The sequence below is a fragment of the Petaurus breviceps genome, unplaced genomic scaffold (assembly GCF_028583685.1).
Source record: "Petaurus breviceps papuanus isolate PSGF00001 unplaced genomic scaffold, PetGlider_PUasm1.0 38, whole genome shotgun sequence".
Classification (NCBI taxonomy): Eukaryota; Metazoa; Chordata; class Mammalia; order Diprotodontia; family Petauridae; genus Petaurus; species Petaurus breviceps.
Genome location: NW_027186304.1, coordinates 103348897 through 103374638, shown reverse-complemented (window position 1 = coordinate 103374638; position 25742 = coordinate 103348897). Strand labels below are relative to the sequence as shown.

Here is a 25742-nt window from a genome sequence, read left to right as displayed (position 1 = left end):
CCCACATGCAAAGTGGTGAAAGTGGAGAGAGCTTTGGGCCTGGAGTCAGGAAGACCTGAGTTCAAATTTGACCTCAGACACTTACCAGCTATGTGACTGTGGGAAAATAATTTTACTTCAGTCTGCCTCAATTTTTTTTCAGCTGTAACATGGGGATAATAATAGCACCAACCTCCCAGAGTCATTGTAAGGATCAAATGAGATAATATTTGTAAAGTACTTTGCAAACCTTAAAGTACTACAAAAATGTTAGCTATTGTTCTAAAGAGAGGAATCTTCTCTTATGGGGAAATGGGTCCTCATGAGTCCCTCTCATTGCAATATTTAATCCACATTTTCTCTTTGGCAGCAAGGCATCATACTCTCCCACAATCATTGCAGTTATGTCCTAACCACAGTCAAAAGAAACTTGGCAAAAAGCTGCCAAGACCTCATGGAATCACTGACTTAGAGTGGGCAGGAATTTCTGATGTAAGATAATCTAACATCTTCATTTCTCCTATATGGAAAGTGAGGCCCAGAGAATTTTTGGATGGTTGAGGATATTGGGAGTAAGCAGAATGGGGTGAAATGAAGAAATGATAGAAACTATGTTGCCACGAACACTGAAGTTTAGACTCCATGAAATTGGAGAGGATATTGTGTTGTACCAATTCTATTTTGCCGCGGGCAAATGAATCAGATAATTTACTAGGTCTTTGCATCTAACTGTTACAATGTTTATTCAACATCCGCACTGATCTCGCCTATACAGAGTACTATAAGCACTAGTATGGCCAGACTTTTTTTTTTTTTTAATGCTTACTTATTTTAGACAAGCAAGTTTCAATCAGGTTGGGCGGGTCTCAAAGTTGACTGAGCTCTGATCTTAAGAAGACTATGCCAGTTCCCAACCATATTGCATATGCTGAGTAATTTCCTTGTGGGTGGAGAAGCAGAGGACTTGTCCTATGGGTTTGCCTAATCCAAATTAAGGATTCCCAACAGAAAATGCTCACCTTTATTTCTAACTTTTCTTGGTTATATTTTGAAAGTGATAATTTCAATCCCTCTTGGGTTGCTGCTGCTGCTGCTCTGTAATAAATCCTGGTCATTGGGTAATGACCTAGTGACATCGCTGGTGGCAATAGAACTGTCTTCTACAGCAATGGGAAAGAAAGCTAGTGTTTTAGATTATTTTAGCAGAGCAGAGGGTAATGAAACATGTGAAATCAAATAATGAATTTCTGGAATTTTTGTTATCTCGGGGACTTCAAAAGACTTCTATTTTTTATTCTGGCTTTGGGTGCTTGCTTTTTGCACAGAACTCTTACAAATCAGAAGCTCTCTGTTGGGCATTTCAGAAATCTATTTGGTTTGGTTTGACTGAACTGAGTTCACATTTCTTAATACCCTTTATTAAGTTCAATAGATTGTAAGTTTCTTAGTATTGTAGCTCTGGATCTGGAAGGCACCTTAGAGTCATCTAGTTCAACCCCTTAATTTTGCAAATAAGGAATTTGAGGCTTAGAGAGGTTAAATGATTTGTCCAAGGTCATATAGAAACTAAGTAGCAGAGTCTAGATTCGAACCCAATATCTTTGATTCCGAATCTAATACTCTTTCTTGCTGCTTCTAGGCAGAGTAGGGATTATTTTTTCTTTCTCTTTGCATCATCAATGTTTAGAATAATGTCTTTTACATAATAGGCGCACAGAAATAGCTCTTGCATTATATGCTATGTGCTAGGTACATAGAATACAAATTAGACTGTTTTAAATTCTTTATAGCATAAATTCCCAAGATAATTGTATATTAGAATAAAGTAGAATACATTTAAAAAAGTGTTTCCCAATGTAATGTTAAATCTAAATTAAAATGCATAAAACATTTGAGAAGTATATTTATAAAACTGGTTATTAATCCAAGCAAAATTATTTGATTTTATTTTGGGGTGTCTCTGTTATGAAGGCCCACATCAGTTTTTACAGATCCCCTCCTCCAGTTTATAGGGCCTCTCCCAAATTACCTTCCCTATGTTTTGTTTGTACTTGAATATGTATATATTGTCCCCCCAGATAGAATATAAATTCCTTGAAGAAAGTGACTATTTCATTTCTGTCTCCCTGTACTTAGCACATAGTTGGCACTTAATAAACGCTCCTTGATTGATTAATTAGAAGAACACATTTTATGGTTTTGTTTCATACAATAGCTCAAACTGAACATCACTTTTCTGGATTTATGGTTGCAAATGCTTTTATCCAAACCTTTGAAAGTCTGTGCTCCTGATCATCTCTATTCTCCAGACTGTTGCATCCCTTTCTTTGAATAGTATTGGTGGTTTCATTTTTCTCAACATTAAGAAAAGATGGCAGGCTTGTCATGAAGTACAACTCCAAGAGTGAGCAAACTGGTTTGGAAAAGTAAGACCAAGTCATTAGAAAGCTAATTAGAGCAGATGCAAGGTGTTTTAGAGATAATTAGCAGCAACAACCTTCATTATCACTTCAAAATACAAATGTATAATTGGCAAATGCATTATGTATTTGTAACAAATATCATTTGTTCATTCATTCATTCACCATTTATGAAGCTCCTACTCCTACAAAGAAGCTATACTAGGTTGAGCAGAGATAAGAAAGCTAAGAAATGGCTTTAATCTTTAAAGAGCTTACAATCTAGGAGGGTAGCTGAGACACAAACAGAAATATGATGAAAAAGAACATCATAAGTGCATAAAAGGGGTAATACTAGTAAAAGGTGCTAGGTGGGATAAGAGAAGACTTCATTAGGAGCTGGCATTTGAACTCAAGTCATGAGCAGAAATTCAATAAAAAGGATTGGCAAATGAGGCTTTCCAGACCTAAAGAACTGTGCAAAAAAAAAAAAATGCATTTAGCCAGAAGAGCACAGGGTGTGTTCAGGGCACTGTGAGTTGTTCAATTTGGCAGGAATATAGAGAACATAGTGGAAGCAGTATGAGATGAGATTAGCAAGGTGGATTGGAGCCAGATTTTGGAGGACACTGAAGGCCAGGCTTTCAGTCACTAAGCATTGAAGAGAGTGTGATGTGATTAGGGCTGTACATTAGATAGATTACTCTGGCAGTCAAGTGGAGGATGGCCTAGAGGAAAGCCTTGCTGGAAGTGGAGAGGCAAGCTATGGCTACAGTCCTCAGCTTCCGCCCCCCCCCCCCCCCCCCCCCCCCCCGCCCCCGCCAAGCTGTTGTTGTTTGTCCTTCGTGCTCAGAAAGGACCAAAATGACATCACTATGTTGAGGTCAATGCCCAACTGTGGCTGATCACACTAATACAAGCTTGGGAGGATCTATCGTAAGTTCTGCACAAATAGTCTGTACAAACATTTGGGATAGAGATGTCTCTAAATCTGAACATCTCATTTTGTTGGAGCTATTTTTAATCTGCCTTGCTCATAAAGCATAGCACCTTCTTTGATGAAGGCATGCCATGACGGACAGTCCTAAGCCAGTGTCACAATCAATACCAAAGTTCATCAGAAAGACCTTGAGAGTGTCCTTGCATCAACTTCTTCTGACCTCCCACCCCCAAGTAATGAGAATATGAACTAGGGTGATGGCCATGAGAATGGTGAAGAGAGGGGACAGATTTGGGAGATATATTATAGTCAGTACTTATATATGACAATTTTTGTGAGCAAAAGAGAATTATAGGGTTGGTACTATAAATGATCAAGAGAACCAGAAAGTAATAAACAAATCAGTTACTGCTAAAGGCACTAACTTTCTTGTACTTAAATTATTCACTTTTCTTTCTCTATTCCGTCTACTTATCTTTGCTTACATACACAGTGAATCCATCTTTTCAATAAGCCAACAGGAGTACAGACAAGATGCTGTGTTCTCAATATGGGTAGCAAATGCATAACATTTACAAGAAGGCTATGTTGAATGAATTGGAGTCTGAGACTGAATGAAATATCCCATCTTGCCTAGTCAGTGGTGAGGCTTTCAATCTTATGGTTTTAGACATTTGTGGATTGAAAATTATAGCTTACTTTTTAAAATGAGGAACTAGTCACCAGTGTCAGAACATGAAGTTATGAGGTCCACATAGCTGGTAAAAACAGAGGTTCTGGAGTTGTTTGAGACTTGAACTTGGCAAGAGAGGTTTGGCAAATGTCAAGGATCCTGCTTTTTTAAACCTAGCCAAGGAGAAGTAAATGAAACCCTATGCATATATAAGCAAGATGTCGCAGCCCTTTTGATCCCTGGAAGAGAATCTCTGTTATTGACCTTTGTCCCTCTGTTCCCAGGCAGGGATGATAATGCAATGTGACAAAAGATCATGGAAAGATTCGACAAACAAAACCTTTAGAGGCAGTGATGAAATGATTCAACAAAAAATGCATTGCCAATGGATCTACCACATGAATGACTGAAAAAGGCATTGTGGCATATGGGAACCCACATTAGATTGACAGACAGGATTGCAGGTTCTAACTTGCTACTATGATCCGGGAAATTCTCACCTGTCAAAACAAAGTCAGACTAGATAATCTAATGCCCCTTCTGACACTACAAGTTCTATGATAAATAGCCTTTGAGTAAGAAAAATCAGTGTTGGTTTTAAAATAGTGATGCCCAAAGTCTATATTCCTAAAGAAATAATTTTGGATACATAAAGCCATCAAATCTTTAGAACTTCTGAAAATTTTGAGCCTCTGATTATGTCACTGTTATCAAGAAAGGAGCTGAGGAGTCAGAGTAGTGTCCTGGAAAGAGGGCTGGTTGGGAAAACAGGAGGCTGAGTCTTTACTCAACCTTTGACTAATTGTGTGATTCAGGGTTTTGTAACCTGGAAACCATGAACTTGCTTTTTAAATATTTTGATAACTATGTTTCAATAGACTTGGCTTCCTTTATAATCGTATGGTTTTTATTTTATGCTTTTAAGATATATATGTATAGGGGCGGCCAGGTGGCTCAGCGAGTAAGAGCACTGGCTCCAGTGTTGGGATGACCTGGATCAAATCCGGGCTCAGATACTCAGCACCACACCCAGAAATAACTGGCTGCGTAACCTTGAGCAAGTTACTTAACCCCAATTGCTTAAAAAAAAAAGATATATATATGCACATAGTTGTCTATAATGGTAGCCATCTCTAGGGTGGGGGGAAGGGAAGAAAAAAAGGGAAAAAAGAAATTTTCATGATAATTTTATTATATATAATATATAATTTTATTATATGTTTAAAAGGAACAGCAAATTGTATGTAATAGATTTGCAGTTTCATGTGCCATCATCTTTGTGCTATGTTATGGAAATACTTGTTATATTCCACAAATTAAAAATAAAACAAAGAAAAAAATTTTTTTTAAAGATTTTTGTGAGAAGGGGTCTATAACTTTCACCAGATTGCAAAAGAAACTCATGGGACAAAAAATGTTAGGAACCTACAGATGATATCAAGTGTTCTTCTGTTTCTAAAATTATGAGTCTGTACATCTTTAGGCCTCAGTTTCCTTGCCTGTAAAGTAAGGGGGTTATACAAAATTATATCTAAGGTCCTTCCTAGCTCTAAAATTTTGTTATCCCATGAAGTGTTTTCTAAGATTGGCACTTTCTCTCAAAACTGGGTTTATATTACTCATTCTTACTTGGAAGATAAATCAATAAAGTATTTCTTTTTTTTTTTAAAGCAATTGGAGTTAAGTAACTTGCTCAAGGTTACACAGCCAGGTGTTTCTGGGTGGGTGCTAAGTGTCTGAGCCTGGATTTGATCTCCAGGTCATCCCGACACTGGAGCCAGTGCTCTTACTCTCTGTGCTACCTGGCAGCCCCAATAAAGTATTTTTAAGTGTTTTCTATGTTCTAGGAACTGTGCTAAATGCTGGGGATGCAAGTAAAAACAAGCAGGACAGTCCCTGCCCTCAAGGAGCTTACTTTCTAAAGCAGAAAGACAATGTATGATAGAGAACTGGAAGGGGGAAGATAGAGGCTGGAGATATCTGTAAAGTGTGAAAGGACTGTAGTTTCTGAAAGTCAGAGTGATTAATAGAGATTATTCTCTTAATTAGATGCAATTTTATTATTGGAGATTTATTAGTAGAGATACTCTCTGAGGCCTATAGACTGAGAGACTTGTAATTTTAGAAACAGAGGAAACCCTTGGGTGTCATCGGGAACTTTTGTGGCTTATGAACTCCTTTGGCAATTCAGTGAAGGTTATGGACCCATTCTCAGAATATTTTAAAAGCATAAAACTTTTTAAATTGTAGGATTACAAAAGAAACCAAGTAAAGAAAAAACTGAAGCCAGGGAGTGACTAACTGGAAATCAATTGGCACTGGCTACATGGAAGACTTTGGATGGAAGTATAAAAACACTGAACTACTATGATGTGGGAGGAAACAGCCCTGCTTCTCTATTGACCATCATTGCCATATTCCTCTTTAAAATGATAATTGTTTTTGTAGGAAATTGATATGCTATTAATGGTGCTGCCATTTTGTTATAATGACTTTGTTGTGTCATCTTGTCATTGGCTTGATACCCGGCTGTGACCACTGGCTAACCTTGTGTTAACTTTGGTCTCATGTGGATATAACACTGAACCCATTATTGTCAGTCACTTAGGGTCAGTCACTGGGCAGATGATTCTAAATGCCATGTGTGATTGGTCATTGTAATCCAGATAATAGTTAATTTGATTATAGGATCACAGGATTGAAAAGAAAAGGGAACCAAAAATTGTCTTTACATGTAATTGGGGGAAAAAATAAAATATTATTTTTTGAAAGAACATAGAAGGGGTGGCTAGGTGGAGCAGTGAATAGAGCAACAGCCCTGGAGTCAGGACATTTAACACAAAAAATAGCTGTGTGACCTTGGGCAAGTCACTTAACCCCAACTGCCCTCCAAAAAAGCAAAAAAAAAAAAATATAGAACTATAAGAGCCTGGTAGGGTTTATTTAAATATGTATATATATATATATATGTATATATATGTATATATATATAGCTAATATTTATATAGCACTTTAAATTTTAAAAAATACCTTGTGTATATTATCTAATTTGATTCTAACAATAACCCTGTGAGGGAGGTCCTATCACTATCCCCATTTAACAGATGAAGAAATTGAGGCTAAGAGATGGTCAAATAGCTTTCCCAGGCCATTGTAAGTATCTGAGGCCAGAATCAAATTCGGGTCTTCTTGATTATAGACACTACTATGCTATCTACTCAGCCATGTTGCCTCTAGGTATGGTATTTGTTTGTTTTGTCCCCAACTGTGTTGATGCTTTTGTTCATATTCATTAATAATAGGCTTTAAGCTTCTGAGGGCAAGAGATGTTTTATTTTTGTCTTTGTTTCCCCAGGTCCAAGCCCAATGTCTTGCACTGAGCCTAAGATAAATGAAAGCTGGTTGAATGGTGTCCAGTGTTAGAAGGGAGTGCTCAGGAAGGCTGTTTAGTTTGTACATGAAATGTTAATGGTTGAAATGACCTTTCCAAAACACAAAGAGGAATTTTTATGGGAAAGGCACAGGTCACCATATTGAGGAGGCCTGATCTCATGCGTGACTCATGCGTGGTCATTCCTATCTAACAGGAAGAAACATCTTCAATGGAAAGGTTGGTTGTTAGGGGAGAAGCTCTCTCTGAGATACATCATCTTTAGTGAGGTATGCATTGACTTAAATTTTCTAACAAGCAGCTAGCTTTGAGCCTTTAATTGAATCACAGTATTAATTAAATTATGTCATGAATTGCCTTAAAAGCCACTAGTCTTTTATTCATATAGTGTCATTCAGTTAAATGTGTTGCAAAATGTTTTTGAGAATGAATAATGCCTGGGCTACTTAAGAGGGAATAAAGTTAATTTTTCTTTTTTGTAGGTTTAGGTCATTGTATCCAAATGCTCTCCTAGAACAATATTGCCCCAGTTACACAAGGAGCTTTGCATTCAAATGCCCTCATCAATTATTCTAAAAATTCGGAGCATTCCTCTCCATGGAAAGAAAAAAAAATTTTTTTAAATGAGAGCCTACTATTGATGATGCAATTACATCCACTTTAGGTTCCCTAGGGAACCACACAAAAAGGACATGTGGGAGTTATTTATTAGTCAGTTGTATTGCTAAGCATTGGTTTTTAAAACCTATTTGATTATGTGCCACTTCATATTAGAGAAGCTGTTATTTCCAGGTTTGGAAGGGCTTGAGGGATAAAAAGCTAAAAATGAAAATAATGATTGGGGCAGGGAGAAGGGTGGTTTTAAAACTTTCCAGTTTGTCAGTGTAACAAGTTTGCTTTGCTGTCTGATTTGGGATTTTTATCCCATATGTCACTCAACTAGTGTTTTCCATACATACCATTGGGACGCTGGGACAAGGCCTCTAGCATAACAAGGGGTACCACTTTAGGTAGTCTTTTAGAGTGATGTGGGCAAAGGTAGCACAGAATGGGTAGGTATGGATGGATTATGACCTGGATCATTAGTGTCAACTTCTGAATTGATGAGACCATGGGATCCATTGGCTATTTGAGAGCATCCTGTAGTAGGGACCCTCAATCTTTTGAAAAATTTTTGCAGCTACTTCTCACTTTCTTGAAGACCTGAGATGATTGGTTGATAATAGTGCCATTTTAGAGTAGGTAGGAGGGGTAATTGCTGATAGTTAAGTGGAGTGCTGGAAAGAGGGTGCTGAGGTCAGCTGTTCTTGCCTTCCCACTGTGAACCCTTGGGGTAGGGTGGGGTGGGGTTGACTGTCCACTGCTGGAAAATCTACCAGATAAAACTTGAAGATTTATTGCTTTATCAATAGCTACTGTTTTGATATTCTTGCCCCATATTTTATGTATGGTATGCTTTCTTTTAAAAGGAAATGTTGATGCATTTTGTTTTTTCATAATAGTTACTTCCATATGACAAGCATCCAAAGAAATCTCCACAAAAGAGTTAAGCAGAACTGTGTAATAGTCATTTTCACTGATAGTATATGGCATTTCCCACTTTTGTAGTTCACTATTTGTTAATAGAAAGGAATGCTATGTGCTTTAACTTTAATAATAATTTGCTGTTTGGCATACTCTCAACCTCTTTTTTTTTTCTTATCAATTTACTAATGTCAACTAAGCTAAATGAAATTATGAGTCATATAGAGAATAATCATTTGTGAACCTTTCTGGTCTTTAAGACAAACACCTACTTTAAAAAAAAGATGAGATAGGGCAGGTGGTTGGTTTTTTTCCAATTAGATTAAACTATTTTAATTTAGAGAAAAAGTTTATTGGTCTGCTTTTATCTAGCTTGGAAATTCACAAAAACCAATGTTGTACACATAGCAGGAACTTAAATCTTTGTTGAGATGAATCATAGTTGAATTTTCTCTTTTGTAAAGGGAAAAACAATACAGATTACAAGATAGAATTTAACTTGGGGAGTTGAACAACTCAAGATATATCTATTGATCTTTTTCAATAAATGTCCTTTTTCTTTAAGAATTTTACTTATCTAATAGATGATATAATCCCATTGTGCATGGGTCATGTGATTTGCTAGCAAATAGATTCACCTGCCTAGAGGGCAAAAGAAATCAGGCCTTAAAGAAATTGGAAATACTCGGCTCCTCCTTTAGATTCTCTTTGCTTCCAATGAGAACTCTGAATGGGAGCCAGCACTGAGTATATTTGGCTGCATTTCTGTTTCCTTAATCTAATGATGTGGAGAGTAGGAGGAAGAAGACGACAGCATGTCTAGGAGAGGATGCTTATATTGGAAAGCTTGAATATTGTCAATGGAAACATCTCTTTCCTCTGAACAGCTTTTTCAGGCTGAGAGATTTTTGGGAAAAGATCTCTATGCTTTGTGTTTAACTTTGTGTTACGCCTGTCATCTTGTGCTATGTTCCGTGAAAAGGCACAGTTACTAGTAAGAGTTCAGTTCTAGGGGGTTCACTACTGACATTCTATCTCAGTTCTTAGCTTTTGACATTTTTGTTCAAATTGCAAATTTAGGTCATACTCATGCATATGATTTTAGCCTTGGGATTTTGGATTGTCATTAAAGATGGGTTAAAAGAAAACTCTCAATCATCTTTCCTGTGATGTAGTCAATGGAAATGAGTATCAGGACCTACATATATGACAGCATTGTGCCTGAATTTGTATTTATACCCTTTCACTATTGGACTGTGTTAATTTGATTGACGATATCTAACCTTGGGCAACTAGGTGGTATAGTGGATAGAGTACTGGGCCTGGAGTCAGAAAGACTCATCTTCATGATTTCAGATCAAGTCTCAAACATTTACTAACTGTGTGACCCTGGACAAGTCACTTAATCCTGTTTGCCTCAGTTTTCTCATCTATAAAATGAGCTAGAAAAGAAAATGGCAAACCACTCCAGTATCTTTTCCAAGAAAACCCCAAATGGGGTCATGGACATGACTGAAATCAGTGAACAACCTAATCTGGAGTGGCATGATGGATAGAGGGTAGGTCTTGGAGTCAAGAAGGTATAAGTCCTTCCTCTGACACACATTGGCTGAGGCAGCTAGGTGGTGCAGTGGATAGATTACTGGGTCTGGAGTCAGGAAGATGAGTTAAAATCCTTTGTCAGTCCTTTACTAGATGAGTGATCTTGGGTAAGTCACTTAACCTCTCAGTTTCTCACAGAGATGTGACAATCAAATAAGGTAATATTTATAAAGTGTAGGCAATGTTCATTCTGTTCCCCTGTGTACTCTCAGTGACCCAGGCAACAGCCTAAGACCAAGGTGAGTTGCCAGTCTGCCTCTCCCAACAATGATAAAATTATAGGTCTGGATGAGAGGGGAGTAGGGGGCATACTTTTCATTATTTAAGCTTTTATCTATACAAAGGATGTTAAATCTGGGTTTCCCAAAACACATGGTCCTAGATCTTGGTGAGAAGGGAAGAAAAGAGAACAAGCATTTATTATGTATCTATGATATGCTAAATACTTTACAAATATTAGTTCCTTTTATCCTCACAACCCTGTGCGGTAGGTTCTATATACCCATTTTACAGGTGAGGAAATCAAAGTAGACAGAGATTAAATGACTTTCCTAGTGTCACTCAGCTAGACAGTACCTGAGGCTGGATTTGAACTTATGTCTTCTTGACTCCAAGCCACTATGCCACCTAGCTGCCAACACTTGAAGAGATCATCTAGTTTAACCCCCTGCTTCTAGATAGACTATGTCTACACCAGAAGTATGGTGCTATGTGTGTCTTTCTTCACTAAGTCATAGGATGGCACAGTTGGAAGTGTTCTTATAGATCTTCTTCAAAGAAAAATGAGAAATTCACCTAGACATACTGAGAGAGATGTGTAGAGTAGGAGACAAGATGGGCCTTTAATTAGGAAGCTGTTCCTCTAGTGAAACCAGGTGACTATTAGCTATAATGTCCTCTTTATAAGCACCCTATATTTTTCAAATGGGAATGAATCATGGGATTTAGATTTGGGAGGGATACTAGAGTACATCTAATCCAATCCCTTTTATAGATAAGGAAAATTATTACACAGAGGCTAAAGTGACTTGTCCAAACTCATATAGGTGATAGAGAACAGATCCAGAATTCGATACTAGGTCCCCTGATTCCAAATTCAGTGTTCTTTCCATGCCATATGTTCTTTTACTTATATGAACCCATTATTCCATTTGTTGGGACTTATCTTCCTGAGTTCAAATCTGGCCCCAGACATTTACTAGCTGTGTAATTCTGGGTAAGTAACTTAACCCCATTTGCCTGTGTTTCCTCATCTGTAAAATGAGCTAGAAAAGAAAATGGCAAACCATTCCAGTATCTTTGCCAAGAAAACCCAAAATAGGGTCATGAAGAGCTGGATATGACTGAAATAACTTGACAACAAATTCCATTTGTTACCTGTATATGATGGCAATCACATACATCTTGGATTGGAATTATTTGTATCTGTGTGATTTCTTCATCTAATTTGCAAATTTCGGGGAGTCAAGGACTGTATCTTATACTTCCTTGCATTTTCCAGGACCAAGCAGTAGTAAGTATTCAATAAATATTCTTGGTTTCTTATACTGGTTCATGGAATTCCTCCTACCCTCTTGGTGTGGCCGTTGCTCTCTCTGTTCTTTTTTCTTACTTGTTTTCTTACTTGACTATCTTATCACTTCCCATACCTTCTCTCTTTGTAGATGGCTTTTAAATTTATACATCCAGCCCTAATGCTTATAAATATTCAATATACAAATAGCATATATAATATACTTACATTTATGTAACATATGCAAGTACATGTCTATTGATGAACTAATGTCACTCTTGAATTCCAGTCTAGCATCACCAACTGCCATGCTCCACAAAATGGGGTTTGAATAAATGCTTGTTGAATTGAATCAAATATTTGTTGGCTCCAAACTTCACAAGTGACAATCTATGTCTTGTTCTTCACTCTTTGCTACTTTTGACAGTCTGTTGACCCACCTGGTCCTTGAGATTCTTCTCTTGGCTGAAGTGATAGATATTGAATTCTCGATGTTTTCTTCTCTCATTTGAGTTGGTCCTTTACTGTCTCCTCCAATGGTTGCTCTTCCTCTTGCCCCCCTCAAAATATCTTTGTTCCTTAGATTTCAGATCTTTGTCTTATTCTTTTCTCACTCTGGGTCTCTCACTTGGTAATTTTATTTGCTCCTGTGGCTTCCTCTGCTGCCCCTCTGCAGATAGATGCCTCTCATGCCTATGTTTCAGTTCTGTTCTTTAACCTGCCCCTCCTTCTGACTTCTGTTTGTGTAAGTCACCTGGGGTCCTATTGTCATTGACTCTGCCCTTTCCCATGCCCCTCCTATAGCCTGTCAGTGGCCAAGTCCTTTCCATCGCAGCTTCCAAACTCACATTTCATAATGAAAGGTTTGCAAAGCACTTTCCTCACAACCACTCTGTGTGGTAGATGATACAAGTATTATTATCCCCATTTTACAGACAAAGAAACTGAAACTCTGAGAGATATTAAGGAAGTTGCCCATGATTACAAAGCTAGTGAGTGTCTGATCAGAACCTGGGATGGGGCTTTCTCTGTACTCCACCCATGGAGTTCATTCTCCCTCCTGTCACATAGGTTTCGGCTTTTGTCACCTCATCAGAATCTGTAATCACCTCCTAACTGGTCTCCTCCAGGGCATCCTACCCTACACATTTTAGTGAGATTATTCTTTTCAATTTAATTCTAATCCAATCCCATCAACTTCTTTAAATTACAAACCTTTAATGGTTCCCCATTGCCTGTAGAATAAAGTCCTTAAAGAGATAGAATCTGTCCAGGATGGTCATAATTCAGCCCAGCTCTTCCTCTTCAGCTTCATTTCTCACTCCTTCACTTGGTGCCCTCTAAGCTTCACCCATGCTATTATTGCTAACTCTGAATACACTTCCCATTTCCCTGTTTCTGTGCTTTTGCTGATGTGGTTGTTTCAGGCTAGAATGTTCTTCCTCCTTCTCTGCCTATGCAGTTCCTCTCCATCTTCTGAAACTTGCTTTCTGTAGCAGCAAGCACCCTGGCGTCCTCAGGGTTTGCTGCCACCACAGGTTCTTGGATCTGCTTTGATAAAGGAAAGCAACTCAAAATGGGTTAACAAGCTTACTTTAATCAGCCATAGATGTATTGTTTACCTAGTTCAGGGGAAAGAGGTCAGCACCCTGAACTTCAGAATATACAGACAGAATTATCAAGACAGAAACAGATCAAGTAGACAGATTTCCAAACTGTCCAACCATTACATCCATACCCAGTCAACATCTGGGTTTTTCAAAGCCGGCGGGGCCCTGGACAACGGCTTCCCAGAATACAGATCAAATCACAGAACACTTTTTAAAGTGAGCCCCCAAAACAAAGCTACACATCAGGGCTTATATAGCCTTCTCCTGGCTCAGAGAATGTAACAACCTTATTGACCCACTGGCCAATCAAGAAGTATCCACTGAAAAACAAGCCTCCCACCCCAGGCTTCAGGTGCACTCCAGCCTAGGGGCAGGGAAGATCTTCCAAATTTGCATTCCCATTACACTTTCAAATGCCATCTCCTCCATGAGGCCTTTCTAGACACCAACTAGCCAGAAGTAAGTTCTCCCTCCCCAAATTACCATAGAATTTTATGCATTTCTTGTATTTTCCCATTGTGTTTTGTATTAAAAGCTACATGTGCATATACCACATTCCCCTATTCAAGCTCCTTCAGAGCAGGGGCCATGTCTTATTCCGCTTGTAGACCACTGAAACATATAGTACAGTGCCTCACACCTACACTCACTGGCTTTGTGACCACTGACTAGTTACTTAATTTCTCTGGACCTCAGCTTCCCCATCTGTAAAATGGAGAAAATCATACACTGCCTTCCTCACAGGTTTGTTGTGAGAATAGCATACCTTTGCCACAGGTACTTTACAAATTATAAATTTCTTTATAAATATGTTGCTACTAAATTATTATACTCATTTGTTGAATGAATGAGTAAGTATACTGCTGTGATTGGCATCACTCTCCTCTTAATGAATGTTAATTGTGAGTAAATTGATCAAAATTTAGGTTCAGGAACAGTCTAGGACAGAAGTTCTTAACCTGGAGTCCATAAATCTTGGTGAGATTTCCATGTGTAGATTTCAAGGGTCTATAAATTTGTTTTAAAAAATATTTTGATAACTGAATTTATTTTATTTGTTTTTAAATTTTATTTTTAACTTACAGAATAAAACAAACGTTTTCATAACAGTATCATTTTTAAAAAGATGATTGTACATGAAACTACAAATCTGTTATGTACAACTTGCTATTCCTTTTAAATATATAATAAAGTTATCATGTAAATTTTTTTTCCTTTTGTTTCCTTCCCTATCCTTCCCCCTCCCAACCCCCTGGAGATGTCTATCATTAGACACAAATACATATATATATATGTACACACATATATATGTATATATACATGTAAATACAATTACAAATATGGAAATACAATTTACAAATATATGAAATCATTTTATACATACTTCTAATTATCAGCTCTTTCTCTGGATGCAGAAAATAATTATTTTCCTTTGTAGTCCTGTTTATTTTATTTTATACATTTCAAAATATTATTCTGAGAAGGGGAACTCTTGGGGCAGCTAGGTGGTGCAGTGAACAGAGCACTGGTCCTGGAGTCAGGAGGACCTGAGTTCAAATGTGGCCTCAGACACTTAACATTTACTAGCCATATGACCTTGGGCAAGTCACTTGACCCCACTTGCCCTGCCTTCCCCCCTCCAAAAAGCAAAAAAAAAAAAAAAAAAGAAAGAGAGAGAGAGAGAGAGAGAGAGAGAGAGAGAGAGAGAGAGAGAGAGAACTCTCTGTGGTACCCAAGCTTTGCCCAGCTGACCTGGATCTTTGTGCCTCCTTAGTCAATCTCTACCCCTTCCTGGATACTCACCAGACCGAGGTCAACCTTAGTGTAGACATCTGATTGGCATAGCTCATTGTAGCTCAGAACTCCAGAGCTCAAAAAATCCTCCAGCCTCAGTCTACTTAGCTGGGTTCATAGGTGTGTGCCACTATGCTTGATAACAATTACTTATTGAAGGCAGAATCATTATAGTGTTGAAGTTGTACAGTTCAGAAATACTTTAAACATCAACATTTTAAAGAAAGACTCTCCTCTGAAAATAATCACTTAGCTTTTCTTGCTTGAAGGAACCTATGTGCCCCCTTCCCTTGGCCTCTATATCCTCCAGCCATGGAGGTCTTGGATTGTCTCCTATGCCATAGATTAGGTTCTTAGTGAATTAAATTGACCCAGAGAGACCTCCCCACTCTGAAATCCCATGTGATTGTATGGCTGTAATATTTTCCTTTGCTTTTTTGTCCTAGGCCCACTATGGATGCTCTACGATTGGCAAATTCAGCTTTTGCGGTTGACCTTTTCAAACAGCTGTGTGACAAGGAAGCAGCAGGCAATATCCTTTTCTCTCCAATATGTCTTTCTACTTCCTTGTCCCTGGCTCAAGTAGGCACCAAAGGTGATACAGCAAATGAAATCGGAAAGGTGAGCTTTGGATTCTTTGTTTTCATTTTTAAGAATTGGTAGCATTTGCTTTTACTGGGACAATATCTAGGGTGTGAGTCAGAGGAATTTTAGCATAGTATTACTGCAAGAATTAAGGCACAGCGAATTTTCTTCATACCTACATTCCCATGTTGAGCCAGAAGTTTTTGCAATTGAATTGTACCTTGTGGAATTTACTCTGCTATTTTAAAATAGATTCTGGTGGTTTCTATCTGATTCAGACAGACCATTGGAGCCCCAAGAGAGGTGTTTTATATCAGGCATTGTGGTGTAGTAGAAAGATCCCAGAACTCTCTAAAACTGTGTTCTAGTCCAAGCTGTACCAATAATTAGTATGAGTCACTTATAATAATTGAGTCACTTAACCTCTCTTCATCACAGTTTCCTAATCTGTAAAATGGAAAAGATAGTTCCTATCCCTACAATTTCATAGGGCATGTGTTGAGGGTCAAATAACAATGCATCTGAAGACACTTTGAGAAGTACTATGCCCATGCGGGTCTGTGATCTCATCAATTTGGATCTCCCCTCCAGTAACATGTTTCCTCCCATTCATGCAGGCCCACTTTTAGATATATCCTCCTATACCTTGGCAACAGAGGGTGTACCCAACTTGCTGGAGATCTTCCTCACCAAGTACTTATGCAAATGTAAAATATTATTACTTTCGTCTAGTCAGTGTAGCTTTGGTTAATACCCAATGAAGTACCAGACTAATTAAAGCTTTTCGGTGCTGGTGAGGATGACTTAGTTCCCTTGGTGGTCATATACAGCTCAAGTCTATTTCTATCCAAAGCTTATTTCCATGGACTGTATTTCCAAGCTTCTTATTATCTTTATTCATGCCCTTATTTACTTTTAGATGAAATTACCTATAATCTAGCATTACTTTACTAATGATTATTTTGTAGTTCAATAGCACTTTTTTCCCCTTCAAGGAACCCTTAAGAGCTTTTCGCCCAGTGTCTCTGGATGAGCTCTTAAATATTCCTGGGGCTCTCTGGGTCATGGTTTACATGAGGTCTAGATATATAAGGCCAAGAGAGTAGCCCTCCTCTCATCTGCCTCTTTCCTATCAACCTTCCAACCCCAGCCCCTAACCCATTTTTCTGGAAAGTTCAGACACACAGGAGAATCATTTGTGGTTCTCCATTTGTTCTCAAAGAGGACCATTGCCATCATGAAGATGATGTCTTGACTTGTAAGTGAATTGGAATTTAAGTGAGGCAGACTTTCACAGTTGTCAGCCTCACTTTCTTCTCTAGAGCCATTGGAGTCTCGTGGTAAGACAAAAATCAAGATGACTGCTGATGGCTCGGGATGTGGTAGATGACCGTGGCCTTTCTGAATTAAGATCTTTTCATGAGTATTATCCCTGGCAAAGAAACTTTATTTCCTTAAAGTTCAAAATTAATAATGAATTGGCGCATAAAGTACCAAATTATTATCAACAATGATAATTCATCTTTACATAGAGTTTTAAGGGGTGAACACGGCAACCAAAGAACAAAAAAAGACATGTGCCCAAAGGGGATCATGTAAAGTCAGATATGACTAAAATGATTGAACAACAAAAGCCATTAGCTTCTTAGAGCCTCAGTCTACTCCAATGATAAGGCTGGACTTAGTGATCTCTTCATGTCCCTTCTGGCTTGAACATCCTATGATTGTGTTATATGCACTCCCATTAGACTTCTGTGATGGTGGAGATACAGAAAGGTTATCAGACTAGGTTCTTATACTCTATTTGAGAAAACAAAACTACATGAAACAATCAGATGATTCTTAATTGGTAATCTGGAGCACTAAAATTAAGTGTAGTAAGGGTTCTGGGAGAGGAGTCATCAGATCTGGAGAGATTGGAGAAGGCTTTATGGAGAAAATGGGACTTGAGCCAGACCCTAAAGGATGGGCAAAATTTGTACAGCATAGAGTGGTGAAAGAAACTCTATATATGGAGTCAGAGAAACTTCAGGTCAAATCTCAGCTGTGTTATTTTTTGGTCTACTTTTGTTACCTTGGGCAAGAAACTTAATGTCTCTGAGCCTCAGTTTCCCTATCTGTAAAAAAAATCTGTTGTATTAGACAGCCTCTGATATCCTTTCCAGCTCTAAATGTATGATTCAATGAAAGGTATTGGTAAGAAGTGAAAAGTAAATATGGGCCAGGTAGGAGAAGAAGATGAAGGTGGAATTGAATAGGGTATGACCAAAAGGGAGTGAGGAGAGGCTGCAGGAAGTAGACAAGGTTGAGTGGAGTTTAAATTATGGAGGGCCTTGGTGGGTTGGCCTTGAGGTGGTGGGGTGTAGGATTTATGAAGAATATTTTTTCATATGGGCCAATTCTAGAACAGGTCAGAGCAGCATTCTTGGGCTTACCATGCATTTCTCCTTCTCTAGGATTATTCCTTTCTCTGCCAACTGCTTATCTGTTGTTTTCATTATGGGTTGATAATAACACCCAGTTGGGGCTCTGATTTTGGAATAAAATGCAAGACAACCTGGCATTTATTGCTACAGTTAAGGAGGTTGCAGCTCCTACCAAAAGATGTTTTAAGCATGCTTTCTGAAAAATCCTACTACCTTGTATATGTGCATTTATAGAACACCTACTATGTTCCAGGAGCTGTGCTAAATGCTTTAAAACTAAACTAGAGCCTAAGGAAACGTCATCCAGATCCTAAAGATGAACAAAAACCTTCAACAAAAAAAACCCAAATCTGTTATATGGGTCATCTATTATATGTTGCAATGTAATGAAGCACATGTAAATGTAGATCTTGAGGTGGCAAGCTACAAAAGCAAGGTGGCACGTTGGATAGAGCTCCAGAGCTGGAGTCAGGAAGAGTTCAAATCTAGCTTCAGACATTCACTAGCTGTGCAACATTGGGCAAATCGTTGACCTCTGTTTGCCTCAGTTTCCTCATCTGTAAAATGGGGATAATAATAGCATCAATCTCCCAAGGTTGTTGTGAGCTTCAGATGATGATGATGATGACAATGATGACGATGATGAAGCACTTAGCACAGTGCCTGGCAGGATGCAATTTCCATGCCAAACTCCCCAAAGTTCATTTCCCCCAAGAACAAACTGGTAGAGAAGAGAGGTCCCTAACAGATTAAAAAAATGATAGGGTCATAGATTTAGAGTTGATAGGGACCTTAGAGATCATTTTGTCCAACCCCCTTCGTTTCCAGACAAGAAAACTCTAGGCCCAGAGAGTTTTAAGTGCCTTGACCAGAGCAGTAAGTGGCAGAACCAGGATGCAAGCCCAGGTTTTCTGATCATAAATCCACTGTGCTTTCCTCTGCCCCACGTTCCCTACTTCAACTATGTCTACTGTGGATCAATTGCAACAAGTTCTTTTGGTCATGTACAGTTTATTTAAGAAACATTAGTAATGGAGTAGAAGAGATCTATACTCACATAACTATTCTTGGAATGAGGTGGTGTGGTGGATAGAGCACTGGGCCTGGAGTCAGGGAAGCCTGAGTTCAAATCCCACCTCAGATACTTACTAGCTATATGACACTGGACAAGTCTCCTACCCTGTTTGCCTCATTTTCCTCATCTGTAAAATGGGTACAATAATAGCACCTACTGCCCAGGATTGCTATGAGGATCAAGTGAAATAAAAATTATAAAATGCCTGGCACATAGTAAGCACTATATAAATATTAGCTATATTTTTATTATATCATATCATATATCATATTGTATCATATCATATTATATGACATTATGTTATGTTATGTTGTATTGTGTTGTGTTGTGTTGTGTTGTATTGTATTGTATTATGGGGCAGCTAAGTGTCACAGATGTTAGAGTGCTGGGTCTAGGGTCAGGAAGGTTCATCTTCCTGAGTTCAAATCTGGCCTCAAACACTTACTAGCTGTGTGATCCTAGGCAAGTCACTTAACCCTCTTTGCCTTAGTTTTTTCCTCTTTAAAATAAGTTGGAGAAGGAAATGGCAAACTACTCTAGTATCTTTGCTATGAAAATCCAAAATGGGGTCACGAAGAGTCAGACAGGACTGAAAAATGCCTTTATAAAATATAAAAAATATTATTATTACCCTGTTTGCTCCTTGGCAATAAGTCCATTTTCCTTCAGGGGAAATGAATACTTCTGAAAGGACTAGGGGTAGCAAGCAGTACAGGTTTCCTCTTGCTCTGCCTTCGACCCTGGACTCTGCTCCCCCCCTTTACTGTGTAAAGCTTTGTTTAAATCATACAGACTGTCTGGGGCTAGTGTTTCCCAGGGGTTTTATAGGGTACTGTAATAGACTCAGACTGAAGAAACACTCAGTAATCAGCAATCAGCCCAGGTCTGATTATTACTAGCTGTATGACTCAAGGCAAGTCACAACCTTTCTTAGTATCAGTTTCCTCATCCATAATATGACTGTAATAATACTTACCATACCCAATTCACAGAGTTTTTTCAAGTCTAAGTGAGATGTATGTAAAGTACTTTGGAAACTTTAAGGTGCTATAAAAATGTCATTTATTATTATTAAATATTATCATTTTCATGAAATATTATTTCTTCAAATGGTGATCTTAGTTTCATCTTTGAGGGAGCTTGAAACGTAATGATATTTGAAAACTCTCCAGTGTTAACATTAGGAGCATGATTTCTAACACAACTAACCAAGAGAATGTTGTTTATTATTCATTTTTCAGGCATGGCTGATTCTTTGTGACCCTATTTGGGATTTTCTTGGCAAAGATACTGGAGTAGTTTGCCATTTCCTTCTCTAGCTCATTTTACAGATGAGGAAACTGAGGCAAACAGGGTTAAGTGACTTGCCCAGGGTCATAACTAGTAAGTATCTGAGGCTAGATTTTAAGTAGGGAAGATTAGTCTTTCTGACTCCAGGCCTGGCACTCTATCCACTGTACCACCCAGCTACCCAGAACCAAGAGAATCGAGTATAGTTATTTATGCATGTACCATATTTCCCTTATTAAACTACAAACTTTGTGAAGTCAGGGATTGGGGCATGTGATTTATATCTTGGCCTCCTTCCCCCAAGCACATTCCCCACCCAGTGCCTAGCACAGGACATTGAACTTGGCCAGCAGTTAATAAACGAAGGCTGAATTGAGCTGTCCAACAGTGACAGAAAAGATCAATGGTTTCCATTAAGCAACTTCTTTTTGTTCACAGGTCCTTCACTTTGAAAACGTCAAAGACGCACCTTTTGGGTTTCAAACAGTGACCTCCGACGTAAACAAACTTAGTTCTTTTTACTCTCTGAAGCTAATCAAGCGCCTCTACGTAGATAAATCTCTGAACCCGTGTACGGTAAGTTGCTTTAAAAAACAAAACAAAACTTGGTTTACGTTTCCTTAAACACTTTTAGAGCTGTATACAGTGTTGCAGCCTCACCGGGGCATTTGGGGACACCTGAGCTTCAGCTGACCCTCTCCTTAATTATTTATGAGGTGACTAGGGAGACAGTAAAAGCCTGAGCATCTGGTAGTAATTGCTGCTGCCCCCAGATTTCTAAAGTAGCAAATTACCCCAGGTGTTGCCTGGGCCATTGTATTGAATCACAGAGTGGTTCAGTGTAAGGAATCTTGGATTTGGAATCAGAGAACTTAGGTTCAAATCTCACTTCTGCCTCTTACTATGTGATCTTAGGAAAGTCACTTATATTCTGTAAAATAAGATTAATTTAGGTGACTTTAAAGGTCTTTCTTCTACTTCCAAATCTGTGATCCTAAGGTAAAGAGGATACACATATCCTCTTTCAGCATTTCTTTTCGGAGGGCAATTGGGGTTAAGCGACTTGCCCAAAGTCACTGGGCTAGTGTGTCAAGTGTCTGAAGCCGAATTTTAACTCAGGTCCTCCTGACTCCAGGGCTGGTGCTCTATTCACAGTGCCACCTAGCTTCCCTTCTCTTTCAACATTTGAAAAATTACGGTCCATAGCTAACTGAATAAACACTTTGTTCAGTTGTTTTCAGTTATGTCCAACTCTTTGTGATACCATTTGGGGTTTTCTTGGCAAAGATGCTGCAATGGTTTGCTATTTCCTTCTCCAGCTCATTTTACAGATGAGGAAACTGATGCAAACTGGGTTAAGTGACTTGTGCAGGATCACACAGCTAGTAAATCTGAGGCCAGATTTGAACTCAGAAAGATGAATCTTCCTAACTCCAGGTCTGGTACTCTTATTCAATGCATCTCCTTGCACTAAATATTAGGTCAGCCACTGATGACATAACAACCAGTTAAATTCACTGCTGCCTGGCCTAATGCTCTTTGATCATTCATCCAGCCAATGATATTAGTATAACAGGAGAGGAAATCTCCTTCCCCTCTATTTTTAGTGCCACATTTATACAAAATTTTTGTGAATAGTCCTTCCCCTAGATTTACTTCAACAGTGTTATAAGGAAACTTTTACTGGAATGATCCAAATTTATAATTTATTATCATTAGTGGATTATTTTTCATAAATCCAATCCTAAGAAGCTAGGTTCAATTAGCATAAGAAGCAGACAAGGTAGAAGATCATTTGTTTTTCTTTCACATCTTATCTCCTACATACTTCTATTTTATTCTCACTCCCAGCCTACAGTTACACAGGCAAAAACAGCTGGAACGCCAAACAAGTTCTGGTTAACTTAGTCAGTGTTGAGAGCCAAACCCACTTCTTCCTCAGTAGTGTTTTCCTTCAGATATCTGGATCTTCCTCTCATCTCTCTGCTTCACTTTGACTACACACAGAGGCTTTGTTTGTTTTTTGTTTTTAACCTTCCTTAGTACCAGTGAAGAACAATTACATCAGAGTATAGATTTCAGTAGTCAGGAGTCAGTGACATCACTGGCTAGTTCAATCGTAAATGAACTTTAGTAGTGTCATTTTAGGTTGAATAAAAATCAATTCTGAGACTATTAGGCAGAAAAGTGTTCTGAATTTTGGCAAGTCCCTTATAGAATGTTCTCTACCCCTAAAGCACTGTGGGACTCAAGCATTTTGAACTTGATAACCAGACCGCTAAGTTAATCTATCATAATTTTGCTGCTTTGGGCAGCAGATGCCCAAAAAGAAGCCTATTCTTAAGGCTCAGGTGATTTCAAATGTCAGGCAGTTAGGTGGTGAAGTGGATGGAGAGCCAGGCCTGGAGTCAGGAGAACCTGAGTTCAAATCTGGTCTCAAATACTTAATGGCTCTGTGACCCTGGGAAGTCACTTAACCCCATTTGCTTCAATTTTTTCATCCATGAAATGAGCTGGTTGTTGTTTGTCCTTTGTTGTTGAAGAGGACCTTGACATCAGGGAGCTGATGCCATGAATGCTAGTGCATTGGATTTAAGTGAGGGAGGACTGTGCAAAGCCATCTCACTTTCTTCTCTGGAGCCATCTGGGTCTAGCGCTGATATATAGATCAGGACAACTGGAGATGGCCCTGGATGCAGTAGGAGACCTTCGTCTATTTAAGCTAAGGTCTTTAACAGGTATCAGTTTGATTGAGGCAGTGCCCATCCAATGATTGAGGCTAGGTAAGAAATGAGGCAGAGAATGGCCTCTTTACCTAGCCAAAAAAAAAAAAATCAATCTAGGAGGGGATCTACTACATTCTCATGTAGTAGAATGATTGCAGTTGTGTGTGGTATGACAAGACTTTATTTTCTTTTTTAAGTAATGTATAATGAATGAGTTTACATTGTAAAACTCTGTTTTTCAGGAATTTGTCAGTGCCACCAAAAGGCCCTACGCAAATGAAATGGAAACCGTTGACTTTAAGGATAAACTGGAAGAAACTAAAGGCCAGATCAACAAATCTATTAAGGACCTTACGGATGGCAAGTACCTTTTAATTTAGTGATGTAGCAGTGACCAGACTCTGCTTTTTTTCCCCTATCATCCAAAGTCAATATATATCAGATCAATTATAATTACATGCCTGGAAGAAACTTTGAGTAGTCACTTAGTTTAAGCCTCTTCTTTCAGGCAGAACCAAATAGTCTTAATACGGTGATTTCCCAGCAGTAAGGCATTTCTACTTTCATTTTCATATTATAGTTTTTCTATTTTTATTTCTCCCCTTTAGTTTGGCTCTCATTGTTTAAGCCTGCTTGTGTGTAAGTCTGCATTGGCTGATAGGATCCAGAGCTGGAAAAGACCCTGGAGGTCGTCTAGTCCAGCCTCTTTATTTTGCTGTTCAGTTGTTTTCCAGTTGTGTCTGACTCTTTATGACCCCATTTGGGGTTTTCTCAGCAAAGATACTGGAGTTGTTTTCCATTTCCTTCTCCAGCTCATTTTACAGATGAGGAAACTGAGGCAGACAGAGTTCAGCTACTTTCCCAGGGTCACACAGCTTGTAAATCTCTGAAGCTGGATTTTAACTTAGATCTTCCTGACTCCAGACCTGGTACTCTAGCCACTGTACCACCTAGCCTCATTTTACAGATGAACAGATTGAGACCTGAGGAACTTAAGTCATTTGTCCAAGGTCACACAAGGTTAAGAGGCATGATTCAGGTTCTTTGGGCCAGTGTTCTTTAGCCTCATATATTTAAGAGAATTAAATAATAGACCCCATATTTGTTCTTTTACCTTCTGCTCCAAAAATTCAATGAAAAGAGAAAAAAAAAGATTATTTTCTTCCAGGACAGATCTAGAGAGAATTGTGAAGCAGGTACAATGTGCCTTTAGTCCTCAAGCCTCCTCTTATATCAGCTTAACTTCTACCTCCTTCCCTGTATTGTTACTGAGGCACTTACAATCTCTTTATGCATCATTACAAGCCAACAAAGGCTCCTCTTCAGTGGCCTACCCAGCTCTCCTGACTCTCACAGTGCTTGATGACACTATGCACTTTTCCCATCTTTCTCCCTGTTTATACCTGAGCATATCCCTCTCCTGTCCCTCTTAAAAGCTTATGAAATCTTGTGTTCAACAGAGCCTCAATGTTGTTTTCCCTAGAAAAATCTCTAAATGAATCTAAAATGATGTGATTATGGGCTCCTCTTCCCAGGCAGCATAGTTGTATTTTAATGGGAGCCTTTTGGGGATAAATCTTTAACCCAGAGAAGTAATTCTAATGATGGGCATTACAAGGATTATAGAATTTGAGGTGATGAGAGGTTCATTTAGGCAAGGGGAAAGCTCTCAAATCAAATCTCATAGGCAGAGGCCTATTTTGCCTTTGTGAGAAGCCAACTCTCTTCTTCCCAAGTATGATTTTGTGATTTGGCAATTTGTCACACAGTATTTTTTCCTTATGCTTTTATCCCCTTCTCCCCTATGCTTTTTCTTCATTTCTCTTTAAGCAGGTATTCTTAACCTGAGATCCATGGATCTCCAATGGATCCATGGATAGATTTCAGGGGAAATAAACTTGGAGGGGAAACATTCTTTTATATATATATATATATACACACACACACACACACATACACACATACAGATACATATGTATGTATGTATGCATATATATGTATGTGTACATATATGTCTGTATGTATTTACTAAGTTAATTGAAATCTAGTATTTCTTTAAATTGATAATTAAAAAACCCATTATATCATTTAACCCCAATTGCCCTCCAAAAAAAAAAGTTATTGTGAGAGGGTTGATAGGCTATACCAGATTGTAAGAGGGACCCATGTGTAGCAGCAAGCACCCCAAGCGTCCTCAGGGTTTGCAGCTACCACA

At 38.5% G+C, this 25742-nt stretch overlaps 2 protein-coding genes across 2 annotated transcripts in view; both read left to right on the top strand.

The window, feature by feature from the left end:
- The window catches only part of LOC138170728 (serpin B4-like), a 427261-nt gene that overhangs the window by 215059 nt on the left and 186460 nt on the right, over window positions 1–25742 (top strand). The window lies entirely within an intron of this gene.
- SERPINB5 (serpin family B member 5) overlaps window positions 1–25742 on the top strand; it is a 34831-nt gene that overhangs the window by 1333 nt on the left and 7756 nt on the right. The window contains exons 2-4 of the mRNA XM_069100236.1: window positions 15872–16046; window positions 21240–21377; window positions 23770–23887. Of these exons, the coding sequence (XP_068956337.1) occupies window positions 15879–16046; window positions 21240–21377; window positions 23770–23887 (424 nt within the window). The 5' untranslated portion in view covers window positions 15872–15878. The remainder of the gene's footprint in view (window positions 1–15871; window positions 16047–21239; window positions 21378–23769; window positions 23888–25742) is intronic.